This window comes from Lytechinus variegatus, chromosome 4, assembly GCF_018143015.1.
Source record: "Lytechinus variegatus isolate NC3 chromosome 4, Lvar_3.0, whole genome shotgun sequence".
Taxonomy (NCBI): domain Eukaryota; kingdom Metazoa; phylum Echinodermata; class Echinoidea; order Temnopleuroida; family Toxopneustidae; genus Lytechinus; species Lytechinus variegatus.
The window spans coordinates 55,678,528-55,700,684 of record NC_054743.1 but is presented as its reverse complement, the minus strand read 5'-3'; the positions used below and the strand labels follow the sequence as shown (position 1 = coordinate 55,700,684).

Genomic DNA, 22,157 nt, shown 5'->3' with positions numbered 1-22,157 from the left:
AATGTTGAAATAAAAATACGTTATCAAACAAGGGTCTGACTAAACCATTGAACTCTATTCTACATTCGATTAAAGAACAAACATGGATCATCGAATCGTTGGCAATAACTCTTGGTCGTTCACGTAATGTTATGAAAATCACAGTAATTTGCTCTAAAGCATCTAACAACTATAAATGAAAGGAAAATTATTGTTTTATTCATGCTGTATTTGCTTGTGTAATCGAAGGCTGTGAATTTGCCCTTTATATCTTATTAATATAAAGAAATATGGTTGAAATTCATAATTAAGCTTTATTTTGTGAAAACGGTCAAAAGCACGCTGCCATGAATGCAGTATGCAATAGTTGTGCTGATGACTTCAGTTCCCAACTTTCCTTTGACATAACATGATATCCAATCAATTCCAAATTGAAACATGTGGATTCAATTCAATTAAATGCAAAATGGTTTATTAAGACATGCCTCGCAGCCAAAGGCGGAATTAAAAATAAACCTGTGTCCAATCTACAATGACAGAATAATACTTACAGTACAAACATGAAATGATATAATTTGAATACAATTACTAGTACTTCATATCGAGATACAATGAAATGAATTGTTGGGGAAAAAATCATCTATGGATTTAACATTTACATGTTAAGTACGCAAAAATGTTGTATAACCAATACAAAGAGGCACATTGTACATAAATGGAAAGTAAAAGAAAAGAAGAGATGGGAAACGATAGAGACGGCAAAGAGAGGCAGACAGAGAAAAGGTGAGTAAAGGAAAAGGCTAATTAAAAGAAGATACAAAGAGAGGATTGGGCCAGAAAGATGAAAAAAGGTAGTGGGAAAGATTAAAAACAAAAACAAACAAAAGCACGTTGATGTTGTATATGTCTCTCTTGTAACAAAATTAGTTGCAATAATATTTATCTCACGATTACTGAAGTGTTGTTAAAAAAACAATTGTCCTTTCGCGGTTGACATTATTTTCAAAAACGTAATTTCAAACAACAAAAAATGCTAAGTGAGGATTTGACATGAGCATACGCGTCATGTTTATTGCATATTCATTGAAGACATGCCTCAAACTGTTTCATCAAATATAATGCAGGCTTCGTCATTCCCGGTCTGGTTATATACTCAAATTGTGCTCTTTGTCTGAATTTGCTTTATCTATATATTGCATTCAGCGCTAAGTACGACGACAATGAAGGATCCGATTAAACAGGTTACCCTAATCGGTCAGTTTGTTTTCATGTCAATAAATGTCGATTTCATTTGAACGTACAAACATGTTCAAATTGCTTTTTAAACCCAAGAAGAGACAGACTCCAAATAGATTTGATGAAACAATTCGAATGGTACTTCCATGTTCATAGTTTACTATTTCAATGAAGTATTAAAGCATTATGCACATTACTAGAGGGACACGTTTGTCATTGTTTGAATTGTCCTTGTTTAATAAAACAATATCAGAGGGGCACATATATGCACACTTTTCAACACAGGAAAAGGGACAGGGGCGGATCCAGCTTTCGCCAATAGGGGGGGGGGGCCGAAAAATATTTTGATCAACATTTTTCTCGATTGGCCGCTACAATCTGGCTTTTTTGTTAGTTTTTCAGGGGGTAGTCCTAACTAAAGACTGAAGTTTTAAGTATATGTTAGTTTATATTGCTATAAACAATATAAGGTAAATCTCACGTGATCTTATATATAAAGCGAGCGCGAAGCGCGAGCTAAAAATCTTTGATATGTTATGTCCTTATAACTGAAGATTATGAGCAACGGTTCCTACATTTTGGGTTCGTTTCAATAAACAATTAAAGTAAAATAGAAATGGTATCCAGAGACGAAATGTAACATGTTTTATCGAAAAATATGCTGCATGGGCGAAGTTTTATTACTGATTTTTATTTTCTACATTATTTTTTCTACGGATACATTCTGGATTTCAACATCTTAAAGATTTGTTTGTTTTTCCTCATCAAAGAAGTGTGCCACTTGATTCTTTACCCTAAAGATTTGGGAAGAAAATATATAGATATGCCAGAAACCTTTTTTCCTCATTTATAGCTAAGGGGATATTAAACAGTTGATTGTGTACGAAGTAGCGCGTTTAAAGTTAATATGAATACAGACCTTTTGAAACTAAAATTACCATTCAAAATATTCGGAAATCACACCGAACATTCATCAATTTAACGCGTTTGATTATTTTGATTTCATTTAAAGTCGTAGAAAAAACATTAAACATGTTAAAGATTTTGGTTGAATTTGTACAAGGCTTTTCTATCATGACTCCAGCAATTGGTTTTTTACAATGTGAAAAGTGTTGAGAATATTTGCTTCATTCTTTTATATTTCTGATCCATTAAGCTCTTTCATAGAAATTAAACAGATTGATTCTTCCAATAATTGTTGCATACAGTTTGTAAGCCTGGATATAAATTAGAGATAGTTTCGGGTATTTGACGCCCTCTACAGTGCGCATCAATGAAACATTTACAATTTGAAAAAGTCCTGGGAATTGAAAACTATACAACTTGGGGATATTTTATATTTTGCACATACTTCTTGAGTTTGGGTCTCATCTATCAAATGAAAGTAAACATTTTGACAGAATGATACACCTCAGTAAACACTGTCCATTTTTTAAAGCTCGCAGAAACCGGTTTGCGCAGAAATGCACGCTGTCAATGAAATGAGGCGAAGACAAACTCTGTGTTTGGATTTGTTAGCCAATTGAAATAAAACTTAAGCATTTAATGATTTTGTAACGGTTTATGCCACCCAATTTTAATCCTAAGTAAGCACAACCTTTTCCTTTTTTGTGCCAGTCAGATCTGAGGACATAACTAAAAAGTTTACCCCAGCATTTTTTCCCCAACTTTTTTTTCAAAAAAGGGGGTTATTTTTTTTTTACACTTTCCCCAATAGTAGACTTGTTAACTGCAAACAAAGGGGTGAACGCTGCATTTTTTAGTACAAATGTCCCACTTGGCACAAATGTTCCTCGAGTCAAAAGAAAAAGATTCATCCAAAGAGACACGCTGTATTTATGCAGATAAGCAAGTAATTTGCATAAATTTGCATATTATGTCTATATTTAAAAACAAGTAATTCAGAATATATATTTCACCAGAACTGCCCTAAAATTGGAAATATAGACTTAGGGTAAGACAGGGAAGAAAACTGTCATAAAATAATTGGGATATCCTTGTTTATAATTAAGTATTTTTTCCAAGAATCCTGAACTGTTTTATAAATAACAGCAATTAATACAAAATGTCAACATTCTGCATGAAAGAGAATATATTAGCGAAAACATCGATATGCTTCATGACAGTATTAGTGTCTTAATAAATTCCATCGGCTTCTCGTATCGCTTTTTTGGTGTGTCTGCCACACCGTAATCTGTGCTATATACGGGCAAAATGCATTTCGGTATCGGTAAAACACTATTAAGTTTGTTTTATTTGTTTCTCATTTGTTTCACTTGGAAAATTTACAGGAGACATTGCTTTGCTGGTTACTGCTTAAATGAAGCTCTGGCACACGAATCATGACGAATGTACCCCACCTCAATCCATATTTCAACTTTGTTAAAATATATGTCTTTTGGAGACCCCGAAGTGGCAAAACTGCATTCCCCCGCGACATTCCCGCTACTTTACAAAACCAGATTGACTTGTATTATCGACTTGGAAAAGGCAGATGTGGCGTAACTACGGGGGGGGGGGGGCATGGGGGGCACGTGCCGCCCCCCCCCCCCCCCCAATCGGCTGACCCCCCAAAAAAACGGGGAGAAGGAGAAAAAGAGGGAGAAAAGAAGATAAACGTATAGTGGGGAAAAAAGATATATTGTTCATTATAATGTCATATTACATCGTAATTATGTTATGTTATATTACATAAAAAACATTTTTTCATAATTTTACGACACATAATTTGCTCAGGGCCTATGTCTTCATTGTTCCTTGTGCTCGCATTGTCTGTTTAACGAGTATATATATATATATATATATATATATATATATATATATATATATATATATATACTAAATCCTCCCGTTTTCAAGTCAATATACAGCATACTGTCAAATATATTTCCTCGCACTTCGAGTTATTATTGTTTTATGTACAATAGTATGCTTCTTTTTCATGACTACTCAACGTGATTGCCCCATTTTAAGGTCTTAATATAAAACTTTTCCTTCGCAAGAGTGGATTGGTGAAATATGTCTGCTCTCCATGAATTCTTAGAATCAGTCCTTAAAATTTCTCTTTTCTGATCTGAATATCAAAATTTTCAGCTCACGCTTCGCGCTAGCATCATATGGTAAGTGAATTACGTATGGTCTTCAATTCCTACAAACAATGCCCCTCTTCGGGTCTGAATATCCTAAATTTTCAGATTTGATTAGTGAGATGGGTATGTTAATCATGATTACAAGTGCATTATGTGCATGTTTAGATGTAATTCTAACAAAATCAGCAAGCGCTTATTGGCACTCGCATTAGATGGCTATGGTGAGATGTGTATACTCTTAATGGATTCCTAAAATATAGTCCTTAAAATCTTCCTGTTTAGGGTCAATATTTACATAGATTTCATAGTTTACATAGGTATCATGATTACAAAAGATTAATTATAGTGTCCCTTTTTAGGTCTGAATATCAAAAATGTTAAGCTTGCGCTTCGCGCTCGCATTATTTGACCAATGAAATACATATCCGTTTAATGACACTGTCCTTAAAGTGACTCTATTAGGTCAGTATACCTGGCAACTGAGCTGGTCCCCCCCCCCATGCCATGACCCACGGTACGCCACTGGTATCAGACATCAGTTAACATGTTTCCTGAAGATAGTTTTGTTATTATTACTTAAGCCTACGTCCACGGGAGCCCTCCGAATTTACTCCATCCCCTCTATGTATTTCGACACTAAATAAAAAATATCGTGTTTAAAAGCCACCGGCAAGGCAAATTGCGTTTTTTATATAATAAAGCAACTTTTATATCTATATTTCATATTTATCTTTATCAATATTATTATTAATGTTATTATTATTATCATTATTATTATTGTCCTGCAGTTTGTAATAATGCTCTAGCACAGTAAATGCTATAACCCAACAGGAGCATGCCTAGGATACCCTTTTCCCTTTTGGTTTTATGTATTCAAAAATAGTTTATTGTCTTTAGAACTCTTAAAAGATTACTTTTGTTTGTATTGATATCTTGGAATAGATTGAAAAGAAAATACTCTATAGACCAATTTCACGGCCGGTTTATGTATTTGGCCCTCTATCGGCGACGCCATTGCTGCGGTGGGCAAGTGCGCTGACCGCGATTGGCTTTGTGTACAAATTCAATGAAAGATTACAGATAAGCTCTGATATTGTGTCATTAACTTCATCATAAATCAATAAAATAAAGCATGGACACCTGGGTAGACGATGTAAGACAATGGCCATATCTGACCGATGATGGTATGATGAATTTTTTGCACTTTGGCTGCTTTTTCCCCTTAGTTTTGTCAGTAAAAGTGAGTTGACGATGACCAAGAATCGCTGTTGGTTTTCATCAGGGAGCTCACTTTTTGTTGCTAGTAAATTGTGTTAGAGTAGCGGGAGAGTGAACGAGACATAGAGTGATGAGAGAGGGGGAGAGAGTATGTGTGAGAGGAGGGGGATAGTGAGAGGGGAGAGGGGAATAGTGAGAAAGGGGGGGGGGGGGCTAGCGAGAGAGTGTGTGAGAGAGGGAGAGAGAGGGATAGTGTAATACAAAGAAGGGGATAGTGAGAGGGAGAGAGAGAGAGAGAGAGGGATAGCATGAGAGAGAGAGAGGGACTGATATTTCCATCTAAGCATGATCAAATAAATCCCCCCTCCCCCCACAAAAAAACCACCACCACCACATTTTATGCAGCCCTATAAGTATCCAAAAGGAGGGGGCAAGGCAAGAGAATAAAACAGAGAGGAAGGAGAAAGGAGGAAGGGGAAGAGAGATCCACTGGCGACGCATTCCTTCATCACGGCCTGGAAACCTATGCAGGGAGTACGGCTTCACACACAAACAGGCTTCATGAGTCCAAGGCGAGTGAATTTCACATTCACTTTGCTTCCAATCCTGAAGCTTTCTCCATTGTTGTGGCAATTGAACACAGCACAGCTGCGACCTGAACTTCTCCGATTAATGCTCATTGTGAATCTTACAAGAGTAGTAAAGGTGTACGTATAGTCACATAACTAATCCCTATTGTTCTAAACAATAGAAATATGAATTATGAATATTCTATTGTTGTAAACAATAGAATATGAAATATTAATAAAGTTATGGAAATATGAAATATGATTATGAATTATGAAAATATGAAATATGATTATGAATTATGGAAATATGGATTAAAATTAAAACAATAGGATTATAAATTATGGATTATAAAGTATGGAAATATGGATCGATAATTATGGAAATATGGATCAATATGGATTATACCTTAAAACAATAGCGATATGGATTAAAACCTAAAAACAATAGCGATATGAATTAAAACAATAGCGATATGGTTTAAAACGTTAAAACAATAAGAATATGGATTAAAAAGTTAAAACAATAAGAATATGGAATAATTATTGAGTGACGTCATAGATTTGAGACGCCTCGAAAACAAATGACGTCACCAGTGTGATGTAAGACAAATGACGTCATAGAGTGACGAAACATGAAAAACAAATGACGTCACAAGTGTGACGTAAGACAAATGACGTCATAGAGTGACGAAGCATGAAAAACAAATGACGTCATATCATCAGGCAGAACAAGAAATAAGTAAAGAAATAGAATTCAACAAGTCCTGACAAGTGTGACGCCATAGAATGGCGAAATGAACGTGCAATACCAATGACGTCATAGAGAATTGCACAACACCGATGAAATCATATCTATAAATAACCATTAAAACAAGAAGAAAGTAAAAGACACATCCAAACAAGTCTGGACCATGTCAAGATAGAACTAAATATAGTAACTTACAGCTTTATAGTGGGGTCAGAAAACGTATAAAAGGGGTTATTGGTATCGTGAAACTTCATTGCGAAACTGCTCTCTATAATTGACCAACACACATGATACAAGATGACCGAAACTCCGGAAGAATGGTGTCGAGATATGCAGACGACGGTAGAAAAGGTCGAACTCATGATGCTGACGGAGTACCTGATGATCGTAGAGACGCAGTGGAGCCTCAAAAACCAGCCCGACGACATATCGAGCTACCTTCCATCATCCGACCCACAACACATGGTACATCAGACAGTCAGCTACCTGGACCCTCAGAAGGTGGAGCAGTTTTACCCACACGTAGCCCGAGTCCTCTGGTTGAAACCGGACCAGGTCGATTGCAGACTGTACATGGAACATCTTCAATTCATCCTGAAAGGAGAGACGGAGGAGGAATTGGAGGCAAGGAGAAAGAACATAGCACGCCATCTGGAAGGAATCGAACCGGCAGTGCAGATAGTTTACCGAGCCATGAATGTCGACAGGGGATTTCCCCCGATGACACCCCCTTTGCTCTGATAGAAGGGATTGTGTTGGAGCTGAATCCTGAAATGACGGAGAAGAAGCTGTCTAAACTAGTGAACATCTGTCAAAGAATAAAGCGACATGGCGACTTCCAGCGTCTGTCAACCACACGTCTACGAGAGACCGACGATCTCCAGTTATTTGTTCATATACTACTCTCCGAGAGTCTGGAAAGAAAGGACCATCCTCATCTATTATCCAGGGCTCTGGCAACGCTATGTTACTTCGAGAAGGTCTACAACGGGACAGGCATATCGACAGCGAAGAAACAGGAACTCTACTCATTCTTTGTCAAAGGACTGGCGACATACGAAATTCCTTGGAACGACACTACACCCGAGTCACTGTATGGACTAGTACCGTGGTTGCTTCTTAGAACGACTCTACATTCCATTTTGTACATTTATAGCATGATGTGATATAGACTTGTTGGTTGTTGTTTTGTATGATACATGTATATAGTTTGTTCGTAATAATAATAACAATGATAATAATAACTTCAGAAACCAACAAAGAAACGTGTAGCTACGTCATTATTTGGGCAGTATATAGAAATGTGCGTGTGTAGTTGAATAGAAGAGTGAGTAACCAATCATTTATAACCTAGTGTTTGTGAAAAATAAGTCATTGATAAGAGAAGCTGGATTGCCGTGAACAACAAATTATGAAGAAGTTGGAGAGAGCTTTGAGAGAGATTTATTACAATCCAGAACACGGTGCAGGCTTTGGAAGTGTGATAAAATTATGGAGGGCTGTGAGAGAACATGGATTCCCAAATGTCGAAGTGAAAAAGGTGAAAGAATGGTTACAACATCAGGATGCATACACTTTGCATACACCTGCAAGAAAGAAATTTAAAAGAAATCGTGTGAAAGTGCGAGGGATAGATGAAATTTGGGAAGCTGATTTGATCGATTTAAATAATTTAACCAAATTTAACAAGGGATATCGATATATTCTAACGTGTATCGACGTTCTATCTAAATATGCATGGGCCATACCCCCTCAAAACAAAATCCTCCGATGACATCATACACGGTTTCAAACAAATCTTGAAACAAAGTCGAGTCCCTATTATGTTACACACGGACAAAGGAAAGGAATTTTTAAACAAGAAATTTCAAGATTTCCTGAAAGAACAAAATATTCAATTTTTCACCACAGAAAACAGCATTAAATGTGCTGTAGCGGAACGTTTTAACCGTACTCTCATGACTAGGGTATACAGGTATTTAACTTTTAACAATTCTTATCGATACATCGATGTATTGCAGGAAATCATGCGAGGGTACAATGGGGCTGTTCACTCGAGCATCGGTATGAAGCCCAAAGAAGTGACAATCGAGAATCAAAAACGTGCTTTAAAAGCGTTGTTTGGAACAAAAACAAAGAAAAAAGTTAAAAGGAAAAAGAAGATGAAATATGCAGTGGGTGACCAGGTACGTATCAGTAAAAACAAACTGAGGTTTGAAAAGGGGTATGCGAGTAACTGGTCGGAAGAAATTTTTACTATCAGCAAATGCATTGGGAGGATACCACCGGTATACAAACTGAAGGATTACAACGGAGAGGAACTATTGGGTACTTTTTACGAATACGAACTTCAAAAGGTTAGGAAAGATAAACACGCCAAATATTTGATAGAAAAGGTGTTGAAAACAAGGACTCGTAAGGGTAAAAAACAATACCTGGTACGTTGGAAGGGTTATGGGAAAGAATTCGACAGTTGGGAGAGCAGGATAGAAAAGAGATAAAGACGCATAACATCGCAAGAAAAGGTCAAATCGTGTTTCGAACAGGGTTGTGTTTGGTCTTCATCATGAGCTCCCAATTTTACGTCACTTTACCGAGCAATAGCTCTATGAATATTTATCCTGACAACAAAACATGTCGTTACACGACGAAACTTCATACACCTATTTCCCTCACGGAAAATTTCGAGGTAGGGCTCGCTGAACTCCAATTCCAGAAGAGCTGGAATATAATCAACGAAGAAAATAATGTAATTACTGTTCATCGTAATGATGCAAATTCCAATAACCCCAACACGGTGAAATCGATTACATTACCATCGGGTTATTATAATTCGGGAGAAGAATTAATCATGGTGATCAATGCTGTCATGGATAGACGTATACGGTCTTCCGTTGGTTTCTTTTATAAACATACAATGAGAAAGTGTTACATACAAATTGGAGAAGGAACGGCGGTGATGATACCCTGTAATCTAGCGAGAATGATGGGTTTTGACGGGGAATGTTATCTTACAGAATCTACGTTAAGCCCTCTACCGATGGACGTTCACATGTTCTTCCACACATTTTATGTTTATTCAGATATTGTGCAACATCAATATGTAGGGGATGCATCCGTACCTCTTTTGAGAACAGTAGCTGTCATTCCTAACAAAGAGTCGGATAACATCATTTGCACTTACAATTCCCCTCATTACGTTCCTTTAAAGCTGTATCAATTTGAAACTATAGATATTATATTAACGAATGAAACTGGTGAAGTCGTGCCATTTGAAAGAGGGAAGGTGATCGTGAAGCTTCATTTTAGGGAACGCGCGTCCTCCTTGTGAAAACGATTGTTTGTATAAAACTGTAATGATACATCAACGTAGACGACCCTCCATGTTAAAAAATAAAATGCATATTTATCAACGCCAAATAGGCTATGGTATTCCAGTTTTTAAAGGAGCTGTCATGCAACGAGGACATGGGTTGGGCAGTTTGGTAAAGGGTTTATTTAGATCGGCTGCCCCGCTTTTAAAAAGGGGGGCCATGGCACTGGGTAAGGAGGCAATGAGTACAGGCATGAACATCGTTCAAGATACCCTCAACGGTGAAAATATTAAAAAGGCGACCAGGAAGAATGTGACGAAAGCCGGGAAGCGACTGGCATCCAAAACAATGGGCAGGATCAAGACGACACTAGGAGGAACGCAGACAGGAGGGAATCGTAGGTTGATCTTCAGAGAAGTTAAAAGAAAGAAGCAAGCAAGGAAAAGGACCATTCGGTCAAAAAACCCTCCAGCGAAAAGACGTCGGGTACCAGACATCTTTGATCAGTAATTCATTCTACCAATCTGCATAACAACGTTTTCATCATGGCTAAATTACACGACAAGAGTGATGCCTGTTGTAAATCCGAATTGGATCTTTTTACCATTCCTAGTACACAAATGAGTATTCTCAAAGGACCTTGGGTTGAATATCATCCTGTCAGTACCATCACAGATGCAGCTCCTATTGAATTCAACGTAGGCGGAACTGCGGAAGAATACGTAGATCTTTCTCAAACCATGATTCAAGTGACAACCAAGATCGTCAACCCAGACAACTCACCTCTCGGTGCAGATGCGCAGGTTGGACCTGTCAATTTATTTTTACCTTCGCTTTTCAGTCAGGTAGATGTAATGCTCAATGAAAAATTGGTATCCCAACCTTCGAACACCTACCCTTATCGAGCCTTATTGGAAACATTGTTACACTACGGAGGTGAAACAAAAACATCCCAGCTTACACAACAATTGTACTACAAAGACGAGGCGGGTAAAATGGACATCGTCAATCCTTTAGATGGGGAAACAAACAAGGGACTAAAAAAACGACATACGTTTATAGCTGGAAGTAAACTTCTCTCTATGATAGGACCTGTATACGCCGATTGTTCTTTCAGGAAAGGCTTTTACTCCCTGGAGTCGATTTAAAACTCAAATTCAACCGTAGCAAGGACTCGTTCTGTCTCCTATCATCCGACGTAAATCCAAAGTACAAAGTGGTCATTGATAAGGCTGCCCTCTACGTCAGGAGAGTGAAAGTCAACCCATCGGTGATGATCTCACACGCTAAAACATTGGAAAAATCAACCGCAAAGTATCCCGTGAACAAAGTAGATGTCCGTTCCTTCTCGATCCCAGCCGGTAACATGTCAGTGAGCAAGGACAATTTATTTCTTGGCCAACTCCCCAACCGAATCATCGTCGGTTTCGTAGACAACGATGCCTACAATGGATCCTATTCCAAAAATCCTTATAACTTCAAACATCTTAATCTCAACTTCATTGGGGTTACTATCGACGGAGAAACAATACCTATGAGACCTCTTCGTCCAAATTACGTTGAAGGACCAGGACAGAATTTTCTACAAGCTTACAATTCACTCTTTATGGGTTGTGGGCGTATGTTTACGGATAAAGGATTGGACATTGACAGAGAAGACTATTCAAAGGGATACACGTTGTATGCTTTTGACCTGACTCCAGATCTATCGGATGGATGTCACCTTAACCTCGTTAAACAAGGCAACCTACGACTCGAGCTCCAGTTTGATACACCTTTGACAAAAACTGCAAACTGTATCGTCTTATCCGAAGCACAAGGGCTCATCCAGATTGACAGAAGCAGAAACATCATCTACGATCACCAAGGATAACCCTCTAATTCTATTAAATAAAATGGATACTCAGCAGATCGACTACATATTGAAGCATCATCCCTCCACACGCCCGTATTACAGAGGAACGTGCGCATTGGACCAATTACCCAGGGAGATAGACAAGAAAAGACAATGCTACGTTGTAAACACAGACCCAAGCAGTAAAGCGGGCTCACATTGGACCGCTTTTTTTTCAAGAGGGTTATGGGGAATTTTTTGACTCTTATGGGAACGAACCTTCATTTTATAGCCCTACATTTACCAATTTTCTTCAAGGAAACACCGTGTCATGGGTTCATAATAAAAAACGGGTGCAAGGGGTTAATTCTACAGTGTGTGGGCAATATTGTATATATTATATCATAAAAAGATGCCAGGGGCAAGGACTTAATCGTGTACTAAGTGTATTTGGTAAAGATTATAGACAAAATGATAAAAAAATCAACGACTGGTGTAATCGAAGTTTTGGTTCCTCGTTCTCCTTACAAGACCCGTCTTTGGTTTTTAGACAAGTGGCCCAAAGTTTGGGTATTTAATCGTCTTTATAGCCGTGATAATTTATGTTTTTTTTTTAATTTTATTATTATTTCTTTATAACCTTTTTTTTGTCTATTCAATCTCCTTATATCGGATAATTAATGCTTTAATTTAACTAGTTTTTTTATTCAGTGAATCCCCCTTTTCATTTGAAAATTTATGTTTTAATTTCTTTACTTTTATCTAACAATATTATTGATACCACAATTGACCCCTCTATTATCCATCGCCGTCTTTAACGGTGAAGGTCATTTTAACTGTCCTCCCTTTAAAGCGTAATTTTCTTCATTTCCATAAATTTTATCGTCTCCCACACCATTTCACACTGTATGTTTATTCATTCTCATTTGTTTACCCCTATTCCTCTCGCACCGTTATATACATACTATTCATACCCTCAGTCACCGTCATAACTTCTATTAATACGCACTATTCGTATTCTCACACACCGTTATGTATGCACTATACGTATTCTCACACACCGTTATGTACACACTATACGTATTCTAAGACACCGTTATACACTATTCATACTCTCAGACACCGTTATACACTATTCATACTCTCAGACACCGTTATACACAAGCACATGCAAACTACAACCTACTCGCATTTTCTTTCATTCTTTTTTCTTCAACCTCCAAACTTCAATGGAAAATCCAATCTTTTATTACCCCTCGTATTCTTACCTTCTTCACTAATACCTCGTGTAACGGTATAACTCTTTTATTCATTTTCCCTCGCGCTCTACATACTGTATAACATTTTTAAAGAACAAGACTGTAGATTAAATACAATAGGCTAGAAGAAATTTAAGATATTGAATGTAACAACGTGTGTATGTGCTTTAATTACATTTAAATAAATCGTTTGTCAATGAAATTTCATTTTTCCACACTGTGCATTATTTACAAGTTTGTCATCAAAACCATGTGAAAGAAGGAAGAGAGCAAAATGAAATGAAGAGAGGGAGAGAGAGAGAGAAATGAAGAAAGGGAGAAATAATGTGAATGGAGAGAGAGAGAAGAAAAACGATATTGAGATAATGAAATGTCTTAAAACTAGGGGTATAATAAATCAAATAAAAATATACACGTCAACCTACTATCACTAAAAATCCATGTAAAGTGATACAATGAAAATAATTGAATATGACACGTGAAAAAACAATTTCACTTATACAAGTCTACTTATCAAAGTAGCGATAGAACGATACATTCATTCAAATTACTGACGATCGAAGCATGATATCAATTTGTACATCTCGTTCATTTCTTCAATATGTTCATTTCTTCATTTTGTTCATTTCTTCATATTGTTCATTTCTTCATTTTGTTCATTTCTACAATCTATTCAAATTACATAACGTCTGTTTTTTACAAATGAAAAAAAAAATAAAGACCAATACTTGCGATGTAGAATTAATTCGCATTCTTTTAAACATTTTTTGTATGTTTGAAGAAATGTTATCGTCCCCCATAATGATAAAAATCGTTATCTCAGGTAATGTTATCGAGACGAAGGTTGACAACTATACTGGCTTTCCATGTGAAAATACACAGTATTTATAAGGGATGTTCCGCTGATGGAATATCTTTGTGACCATAGGGTAATGTGTTTTCATCTTGCAGACGGACCCTTTTCGTGAACACAACTCTGTAATCCTTTTTTGAGTCAACAGTGTGAATCGTTTTGGATTTCCCATCCCTTATAATTCTTTTTTCTTTGATAGTGATTGATTCACCAGGCTCACCTTGAATCAATTCTTTTAGGCTATCATGGTTGATTACCATGGAGTTTGCGGCATTTAAGGTAAAACCCCGCACTTTGCACACGGTTTTACCTTTATTGGTCCGATAACTATAGTTTTTCGGACCACCGCAAAGCCATGTTTGAATGTATTCAAGATGAGTGGGATCAATTTCATCAGTGAGATCGCCAAGATAGTCCCCAGTTTGGGGATCATTGTGTTCATGAGAAGGATCCGTCCTGAAGACGACACTATCGGTATCCATGTATAATACCCTATCACCTAATTGTTCTAATACAGAATACAGTTTAAGTCGCGCTAGTGCAGTCGTGAAACTGGCTATCACGATGTTGGTATTTAAGTTCTGCGTAACGAATCCCGTTGCTTGTGTGTAATGCAGCTCGATGGAGTCTTCGTTATGAACGATCAAATCTTTAACTTCTACACCATCATCTCTAAAGTATTTCAACAATTCATCCGTAGTTTTCACAAACACCGTTTTCTTCATGTTCTCCCTTTCTGCAAATTTACCCCAAAGGACATTCAGATTGTTTTTCGCTATAGCCCTCAAACCAGGATTTTTGGTTATCTTAGCGGGATCGAGTAGAATACCTTCGTGAGTGAAATAATCTTTGACATAGTTTTCACGATCTTCAGGGGTTTTCACGTGGGCGGGATAACCCGAAGACTCTTGTTTGATACGCATGAATGCATCGATGTATGAAGAAAAAAGTCCTCCAGTCCGTGTGGTCTTATCATAGACAGTAAACCGATCGTAATGCCAAACTTCAATCATCTTTAAATTGGTATAACCCATCTCTACAGCCTTTTTTAGCTCTTCACTAACCCAGACGCCTTCCAACTCTCTTTCCCTATCTGAATGGTTACACTTTTGTTGATTCAATGAATCGGCGCACGATCGACAGAGGGGAAATGTAAGCTTACCACCAGACCTGTATGGTAGCACGGGGTGGTAGAGATCGTTCGGGGGTGTTATTTTACATTTTACCAAACCGTAAATACGGTCGAGGGATGGAAAGTTAGACAAAATAATCCTTGGATGACCTAGAGGGTATTTTGAGAATTTATTTATGTATGGATATAAACTAGTGAAGTCATAATAGAGAATTCTTTCTCCAGGTTTGGCTTCGTAAAACAACGAACAGCCATCAGTGCGCCCCCCATAAAATGACTCTCGGGGATTGAGGGGGTGTTGGAACTTGTCTTTAAGATGTTTGACTATTTCTATTACTTCGGGGTTTTCCCTTTCTAGTTTCCATTCATGACCCCACGTATGATGGACGATGTATCCAGCACTTCGCAGGAGGTCCATTCTACACATGGTTTCCTTGTACAAATCCCTCATTGTCTTTCCTACCATCAAATTCATTTGTTCATCGTTTACGAAACATTTTGGACACCCATGATAAAAGCATCCTAAAAATTCCCACACGTGTTTTTCTCCCCCATTTCACAGTATCCGTCCACATATCTCCCGTGCACCATACGTTCTCCCCCATTGAAAGCATGTTGTATGTCTATGCCTTTGGTTATGGTTTCGTGGTGGAGCCATTCCCCCGCACTGATCGATTGTTTTTTCGCACTGGTGTAACCATCCTGTGGAATTAAACCAATTTTACCTGGTTGTAGGTAATTGGTTCTATAGAGTAGGTTGCAAGCGCTGGGTAGTGTAAGAGATTTCAGAAAAGGGTCAATGCCTTTGGGATTAGTCGGAGTAGTCGTGAGTGCTTTAAAGTGACCGCGGAACACTTTGCAACTTTGATGTAATATCTGCACGTCACTAATGCAATACTCGCGTAATTCCTTCTTCATATCAAATACATAGCCCTCTTCGTTCAGTTCACGGTACCATGCGGAGAAGACTTCCTGATCCCTTTTCATCATACTGTCAAACCCATAGTACATTTTGTCGGGCAGGGGACCAATGTAGTTGGCATTATCACGCTTGTTAAAAAAATGGGGGAAGTACCCCTTCTTCAACTCTTTCAGTCCAAAAGTTTTCGGCAATTTACCAAGCGCCATCTGAAAAAAATTCAATGAATCTTTGATCACGATAGTAGGGTCTGATGTTTTGAGTTGAATGATTTTACCACCGTTCAAAATGACCTGAGGTGTAATGCCTTTGGAAACCAAATGGTTGAGCAAGAAATATGTATCGTAAGCTTTGGCATTGTGAGCGATGGCGATTGAATGATTGTTATCTTCGCTAAATAACCATGAAGAAAAGTCACTTAATGTATCATTGCCTTCGAATGTAATTTGTCTGTTTTCAGGTGGACCACAACGCGGAAAGTTGCGGTTGGGACTGTCGTCATCCATACATCGAGTACACTCCCATGACGCATGCACAAAATTTGGTACGTGTAACCCTGTTTCCTGGGTACACTCGAAGTCAAAAAAGATTTATTTCTTTACAGGAGGCTCTTTCTCTTTCTTATCTGTTTTTGGTGATTGGGAATTGTCCTCTTCGGATGTTTGATTCTTTTTTGATTTTTTGTTCACGTAATAGGGACTCTCTTTGGTCACCTTCATGTAACACTTATGAACCCTACCATCTACATACTCTTTACAAGTTTTACAGTAAATATCTGAACAGTTATGATTTTTGGGGTCCCCATCGAGAGCATCCAAATCAAAGACTCTTTCACAGTCGCGGCATTTGAATTTACGTTGACAAGCCGTTTGACCTTCAAATAGAGTAACACTATGAAGTTCGAAACAACGTTCTGTAATGAATGTGATTCCACATTTTTTACACACTATGGGAGATGGCAGGCCGTCATGACACTTATTACCGCGATCGCAAGTTGTCGATTGACAATCGATACACATACGACAACACTCGTGAAAGCGTGGATCGCGGTAAGTTTCATGACACTCGTTACAGAAGTGGAAAGCACACAAAAACGCCTCGGGATTCGTTACGACATTGTAGTGTTTATTTGTAAGATAGAGGTAAATGGGTGTTCCCTTTGTTGGACCCGCATATATCAACGCCTCACTTCGTCTACCCCTATAGATCATCAATCGGTATTTTGGAGACAACACTTTCTGGAAAGCGTCAAATTGTGTTGAATCCACAATACCTGGTTCTATGCCAGCTTTCATATGCAGTTCTTTTGCCATTTTGAGCAATTGTTTGCTGGGAGGTCGTTGCTTGTTTCTAGTCCATGTACGGTATCTCTCATCTCTTTCCGCATGCAATTGAGCGATAACCACTGCTTTCGCAAAACACATGTTATCAGTGGCAGGCGGTATCGTTATAATTGAACGCTTTTTCAATGCAGCCATTTTGGATTCGATACCGTCGAACTTTCTAGCACGACCTCCCGCAGGGTTTACTACATGGTGTACACGGATCGTAAATCCACACTCTAAGAAGAAGTGCTGATTACTATTCAACACCTCTTCGATACGTGCAAGGATAAGTTCAATATCGAAATCCCTCACCAAGGCCCAGGGAAATGCTATAGGTATAGTCAATTGTTCAGAGACAAGAACGAGACGAATGTAATCCCTTGGTTCGGTATCTTTCAGTATGGTACGTTTGAGTTTTTCGAGAGAAGACCTGATATTATCCAAGACTTTTTCAATTGAGACGTTCTTTTCTATTTTGCTTTTATAATCGTACCATACCTCCCGAACACCAAATCGTTTGGAGATCCTTTGATCTACATATTCCCATTCGGGGGTGGAAGATAGTTCAGGTGGAGTAGAAAAGGGTTCGCCAAAATATTCATCCTCAAGCTCGTTTTCCGAGTCTGACATGACTTGACTTTCATTGTGACGATTGGTTTTGGTTTTTCTTTTACCTCCCTGTTTTTCAACACTAGTTTTACTGTTGGTAACCTCTTCTTGTTTCTTGTTTTTTTCTAGCGATACTTTTCATCTCGTTCTCATCTCTATGTTTTCTCTTCTGCCCACCCACCTGATATATCGAGCACGTGTCCATGTCCTCCTCGTCTGAGGATGCATAGTAATTAACATGCGGTGGGGGTGGAGAATTTGATTCGTAGCTAGTCCCTTGACCCTGGTGATGGGATGGCCCTGAAACATCTTGTACGTTTACATTACCCACATCTCTCGATTTATCCCTAACAGTACAAGTATTGATAAGAATTGTTAAAAGTTAAATACCTGTATACCCTAGTCATGAGAGTACGGTTAAAACGTTCCGCTACAGCACATTTAATGCTGTTTTCTGTGGTGAAAAATTGAATATTTTGTTCTTTCAGGAAATCTTGAAATTTCTTGTTTAAAAATTCCTTTCCTTTGTCCGTGTGTAACATAATAGGGACTCGACTTTGTTTCAAGATTTGTTTGAAACCGTGTATGATGTCATCGGAGGATTTTGTTTTGAGGGGGTATGGCCCATGCATACTTAGATAGAACGTCGATACACGTTAGAATATATCGATATCCCTTGTTAAATTTGGTTAAATTATTTAAATCGATCAAATCAGCTTCCCAAATTTCATCTATCCCTCGCACTTTCACACGATTTCTTTTAAATTTCTTTCTTGCAGGTGTATGCAAAGTGTATGCATCCTGATGTTGTAACCATTCTTTCACCTTTTTCACTTCGACATTTGGGAATCCATGTTCTCTCACAGCCCTCCATACTTTTATCACACTTCCAAAGCCTGCACCGTGTTCTGGATTGTAATAAATCTCTCTCAAAGCTCTCTCCAACTTCTTCATAATTTGTTGTTCACGGCAATCCAGCTTCTCTTATCAATGACTTATTTTTCACAAACACTAGGTTATAAATGATTGGTTACTCACTCTTCTATTCAACTACACACGCACATTTCTATACACTGCCCAAATAATGACGTAGCTACACGTTTCTTTGTTGGTTTCTGAAGTTAGTATTATCATTGTTATTATTATTACGAACAAACTATATACATGTATAATACAAAACAACAACCAACAAGTCTATATCACATCATGCTATAAATGTACAAAATGGAATGTAGAGTCGTTCTAAGAAGCAACCACGGTACTAGTCCATACAGTGACTCGGGTGTAGTGTCGTTCCAAGGAATTTCGTATGTCGCCAGTCCTTTGACAAAGAATGAGTAGAGTTCCTGTTTCTTCGCTGTCGATATGCCTCTCCCGTTGTAGACCTTCTCGAAGTAACATAGCGCTGCCAGAGCCCTGGATAATAGATGAGGATGGTCCTTTCTTTCCAGACTCTCGGAGAGTAGTATATGAACAAATAACTGGATATCGTCGGTCTCTCGTAGACGTGTGGTTGACAGACGCTGGAAGTCGCCATGTCGCTTTATTCTTTGACAGATGTTCACTAGTTTAGACAGCTTCTTCTCCGTCATTTCAGGATTCAGCTCCAACACAATCCCTTCTATCAGAGCAAAGGGGGTGTCATCGGGGGAAATCCCCTGTCGACATTCATGGCTCGGTAAACTATCTGCACTGCCGGTTCGATTCCTTCCAGATGGCGTGCTATGTTCTTTCTCCTTGCCTCCAATTCCTCCTCCGTCTCTCCTTTCAGGATGAATTGAAGATGTTCCATGTACAGTCTGCAATCGACCTGGTCCGGTTTCAACCAGAGGACTCGGGCTACGTGTGGGTAAAACTGCTCCACCTTCTGAGGGTCCAGGTAGCTGACTGTCTGATGTACCATGTGTTGTGGGTCGGATGATGGAAGGTAGCTCGATATGTCGTCGGGCTGGTTTTTGAGGCTCCACTGCGTCTCTACGATCATCAGGTACTCCGTCAGCATCATGAGTTCGACCTTTTCTACCGTCGTCTGCATATCTCGACACCATTCTTCCGGAGTTTCGGTCATCTTGTATCATGTGTGTTGGTCAATTATAGAGAGCAGTTTCGCAATGAAGTTTCACGATACCAATAACCCCTTTTATACGTTTTCTGACCCCACTATAAAGCTGTAAGTTACTATATTTAGTTCTATCTTGACATGGTCCAGACTTGTTTGGATGTGTCTTTTACTTTCTTCTTGTTTTAATGGTTATTTATAGATATGATTTCATCGGTGTTGTGCAATTCTCTATGACGTCATTGGTATTGCACGTTCATTTCGCCATTCTATGGCGTCACACTTGTCAGGACTTGTTGAATTCTATTTCTTTACTTATTTCTTGTTCTGCCTGATGATATGACGTCATTTGTTTTTCATGCTTCGTCACTCTATGACGTCATTTGTCTTACGTCACACTTGTGACGTCATTTGTTTTTCATGTTTCGTCACTCTATGACGTCATTTGTCTTACATCACACTGGTGACGTCATTTGTTTTCGAGGCGTCTCAAATCTATGACGTCACTCAATAATTATTCCATATTCTTATTGTTTTAACTTTTTAATCCATATTCTTATTGTTTTAACATTTTAAACCATATCGCTATTGTTTTAATTCATATCGCTATTGTTTTTAGGTTTTAATCCATATCGCTATTGTTTTAAGGTATAATCCATATTGATCCATATTTCCATAATTATCGATCCATATTTCCATACTTTATAATCCATAATTTATAATCCTATTGTTTTAATTTTAATCCATATTTCCATAATTCATAATCATATTTCATATTTTCATAATTCATAATCATATTTCATATTTCCATAACTTTATTAATATTTCATATTCTATTGTTTATAACAAAAGAATATTCATAATTCATATTTCTATTGTTTAGAACAATAGAGATTAGTTATGTGACTATACGTACACCTTTACTACTTACAAGAAATCTGCTCCATTGGTCGAAAATAAAAATAAAAATCGAACGAATGTACCAAATACCATATTGACTTGTGTACTATAAAAGTTGATTCGCCCACCGCAGCATGGCGACCAGTCTGCTGCCCTCTCACGTTGTGAAATTGGTCTATAATTGACATGCAGAAGAGCTGTAGTACATTGAAAAAAAGCCACACGTAAGCTCTATAATACTAAAACCCCGTTATTGCTTCCACTCTATTTTAATTCAAACATTTTCAGAGCCCATTCGGAAGAAAGATACATTTCTACTACACAGATTAAAAGCCTCTTTACTTTCTACTCTCTTGAAAAAAAAACATAGAAGGCATTGTTTTATATCGCATAAAATAAGTTCGTGTACATGACAGTTGCCTATCGAAGTTGCCCAACCCTTTATTTTTTTTTTTTACAATATCGTCTAAATGAAGCCCTCATCTGGAAAAGGGTACTTATTAAAGGCAGCATCTACATTATATAGAGGAGGCCCTGTTACAACCGATAATGTCGCACCAACGCATAATGTCGCAATCTGCGACATTATGCCAAGAGCGTCCGACGCATAATGTCGCAGTCAACGCATAATGTCATAGTTTTTCTAACGCATAATGTCACATGTCGCAACGCATAATGTCGCAGCAAATCGTTAACGCAAAATGTCACATGTCGCAACGCATAATGTCGCAGCAAATCGTTAACGCATAATGTCACATGTCGCAACGCATAATGTCACAGCGGTATTTTCTTCAGGACTTGAGCTACAGATAAGATATAAAACATGCTTTTACTTAGTATTTTGAGACACGAAAAAGAGAATGAAATTATTTTGAAATCAGGATTACTCTTTGTATGGATATTTGTCGCTATATTGCCATTTCGTCTACTGCCTTTTCCCCACTATCGCATGGTCTGATATCATTTCGTCTACCATTAGTTAGTCAACTATCAACATAGTCCAATAACCATTTCGTCTAATTACCATCTCGTCTAATAGTCAGTTGGTCTAATAGCCGTTGTGTTTATTATCATTTAGTCTAATTGTATTTTTTTCAGTTGGTCAAATATCCAT

The 22,157-nt window shown here is 38.0% G+C and overlaps 2 protein-coding genes across 2 annotated transcripts; one reads left to right on the top strand and one right to left on the bottom strand.

The window, feature by feature from the left end:
* Positions 1-10,698: 10,698 nt before the first annotated feature.
* Positions 10,699-12,026, top strand: LOC121413078 (uncharacterized protein F54H12.2-like). Its single transcript, XM_041605841.1, has 2 exons — positions 10,699-10,956; positions 11,271-12,026. The coding sequence occupies exons 1-2, from the start codon at positions 10,699-10,701 to the stop codon at positions 12,024-12,026; spliced, it is 1,014 nt and encodes a 337-aa protein (XP_041461775.1).
* A 3,727-nt stretch (positions 12,027-15,753) lies between these two features.
* On the bottom strand, positions 15,754-18,105 carry LOC121413077. Its single transcript, XM_041605840.1, has 2 exons — positions 17,974-18,105; positions 15,754-16,359 (listed from the first exon to the last, which is right to left on the bottom strand). The coding sequence occupies exons 1-2, from the start codon at positions 18,103-18,105 to the stop codon at positions 15,754-15,756; spliced, it is 738 nt and encodes a 245-aa protein (XP_041461774.1).
* Between the last annotated feature and the right edge of the window lie 4,052 nt (positions 18,106-22,157).

What these genes read in the sequence shown, in the direction of transcription:
- LOC121413078 (XM_041605841.1), top strand. Translation starts at nt 10,699, where the DNA reads ATGGCTAAATTACACGACAAGAGTGATGCCTGTTGTAAATCCGAATTG. An exon ending in CTCTCGGTGCAGATGCGCAG is followed by an intron (nt 10,957 to 11,270) that starts GTTGGACCTGTC and finishes TTGTTCTTTCAG; the next exon opens with GAAAGGCTTTTACTCCCTGG.
- LOC121413077 (XM_041605840.1), bottom strand. Translation starts at nt 18,105, where the DNA reads ATGTCAGACTCGGAAAACGAGCTTGAGGATGAATATTTTGGCGAACCC. An exon ending in AACGATTTGGTGTTCGGGAG is followed by an intron (nt 16,360 to 17,973) that starts GTATGGTACGAT and finishes AATTTTTTTCAG; the next exon opens with ATGGCGCTTGGTAAATTGCC.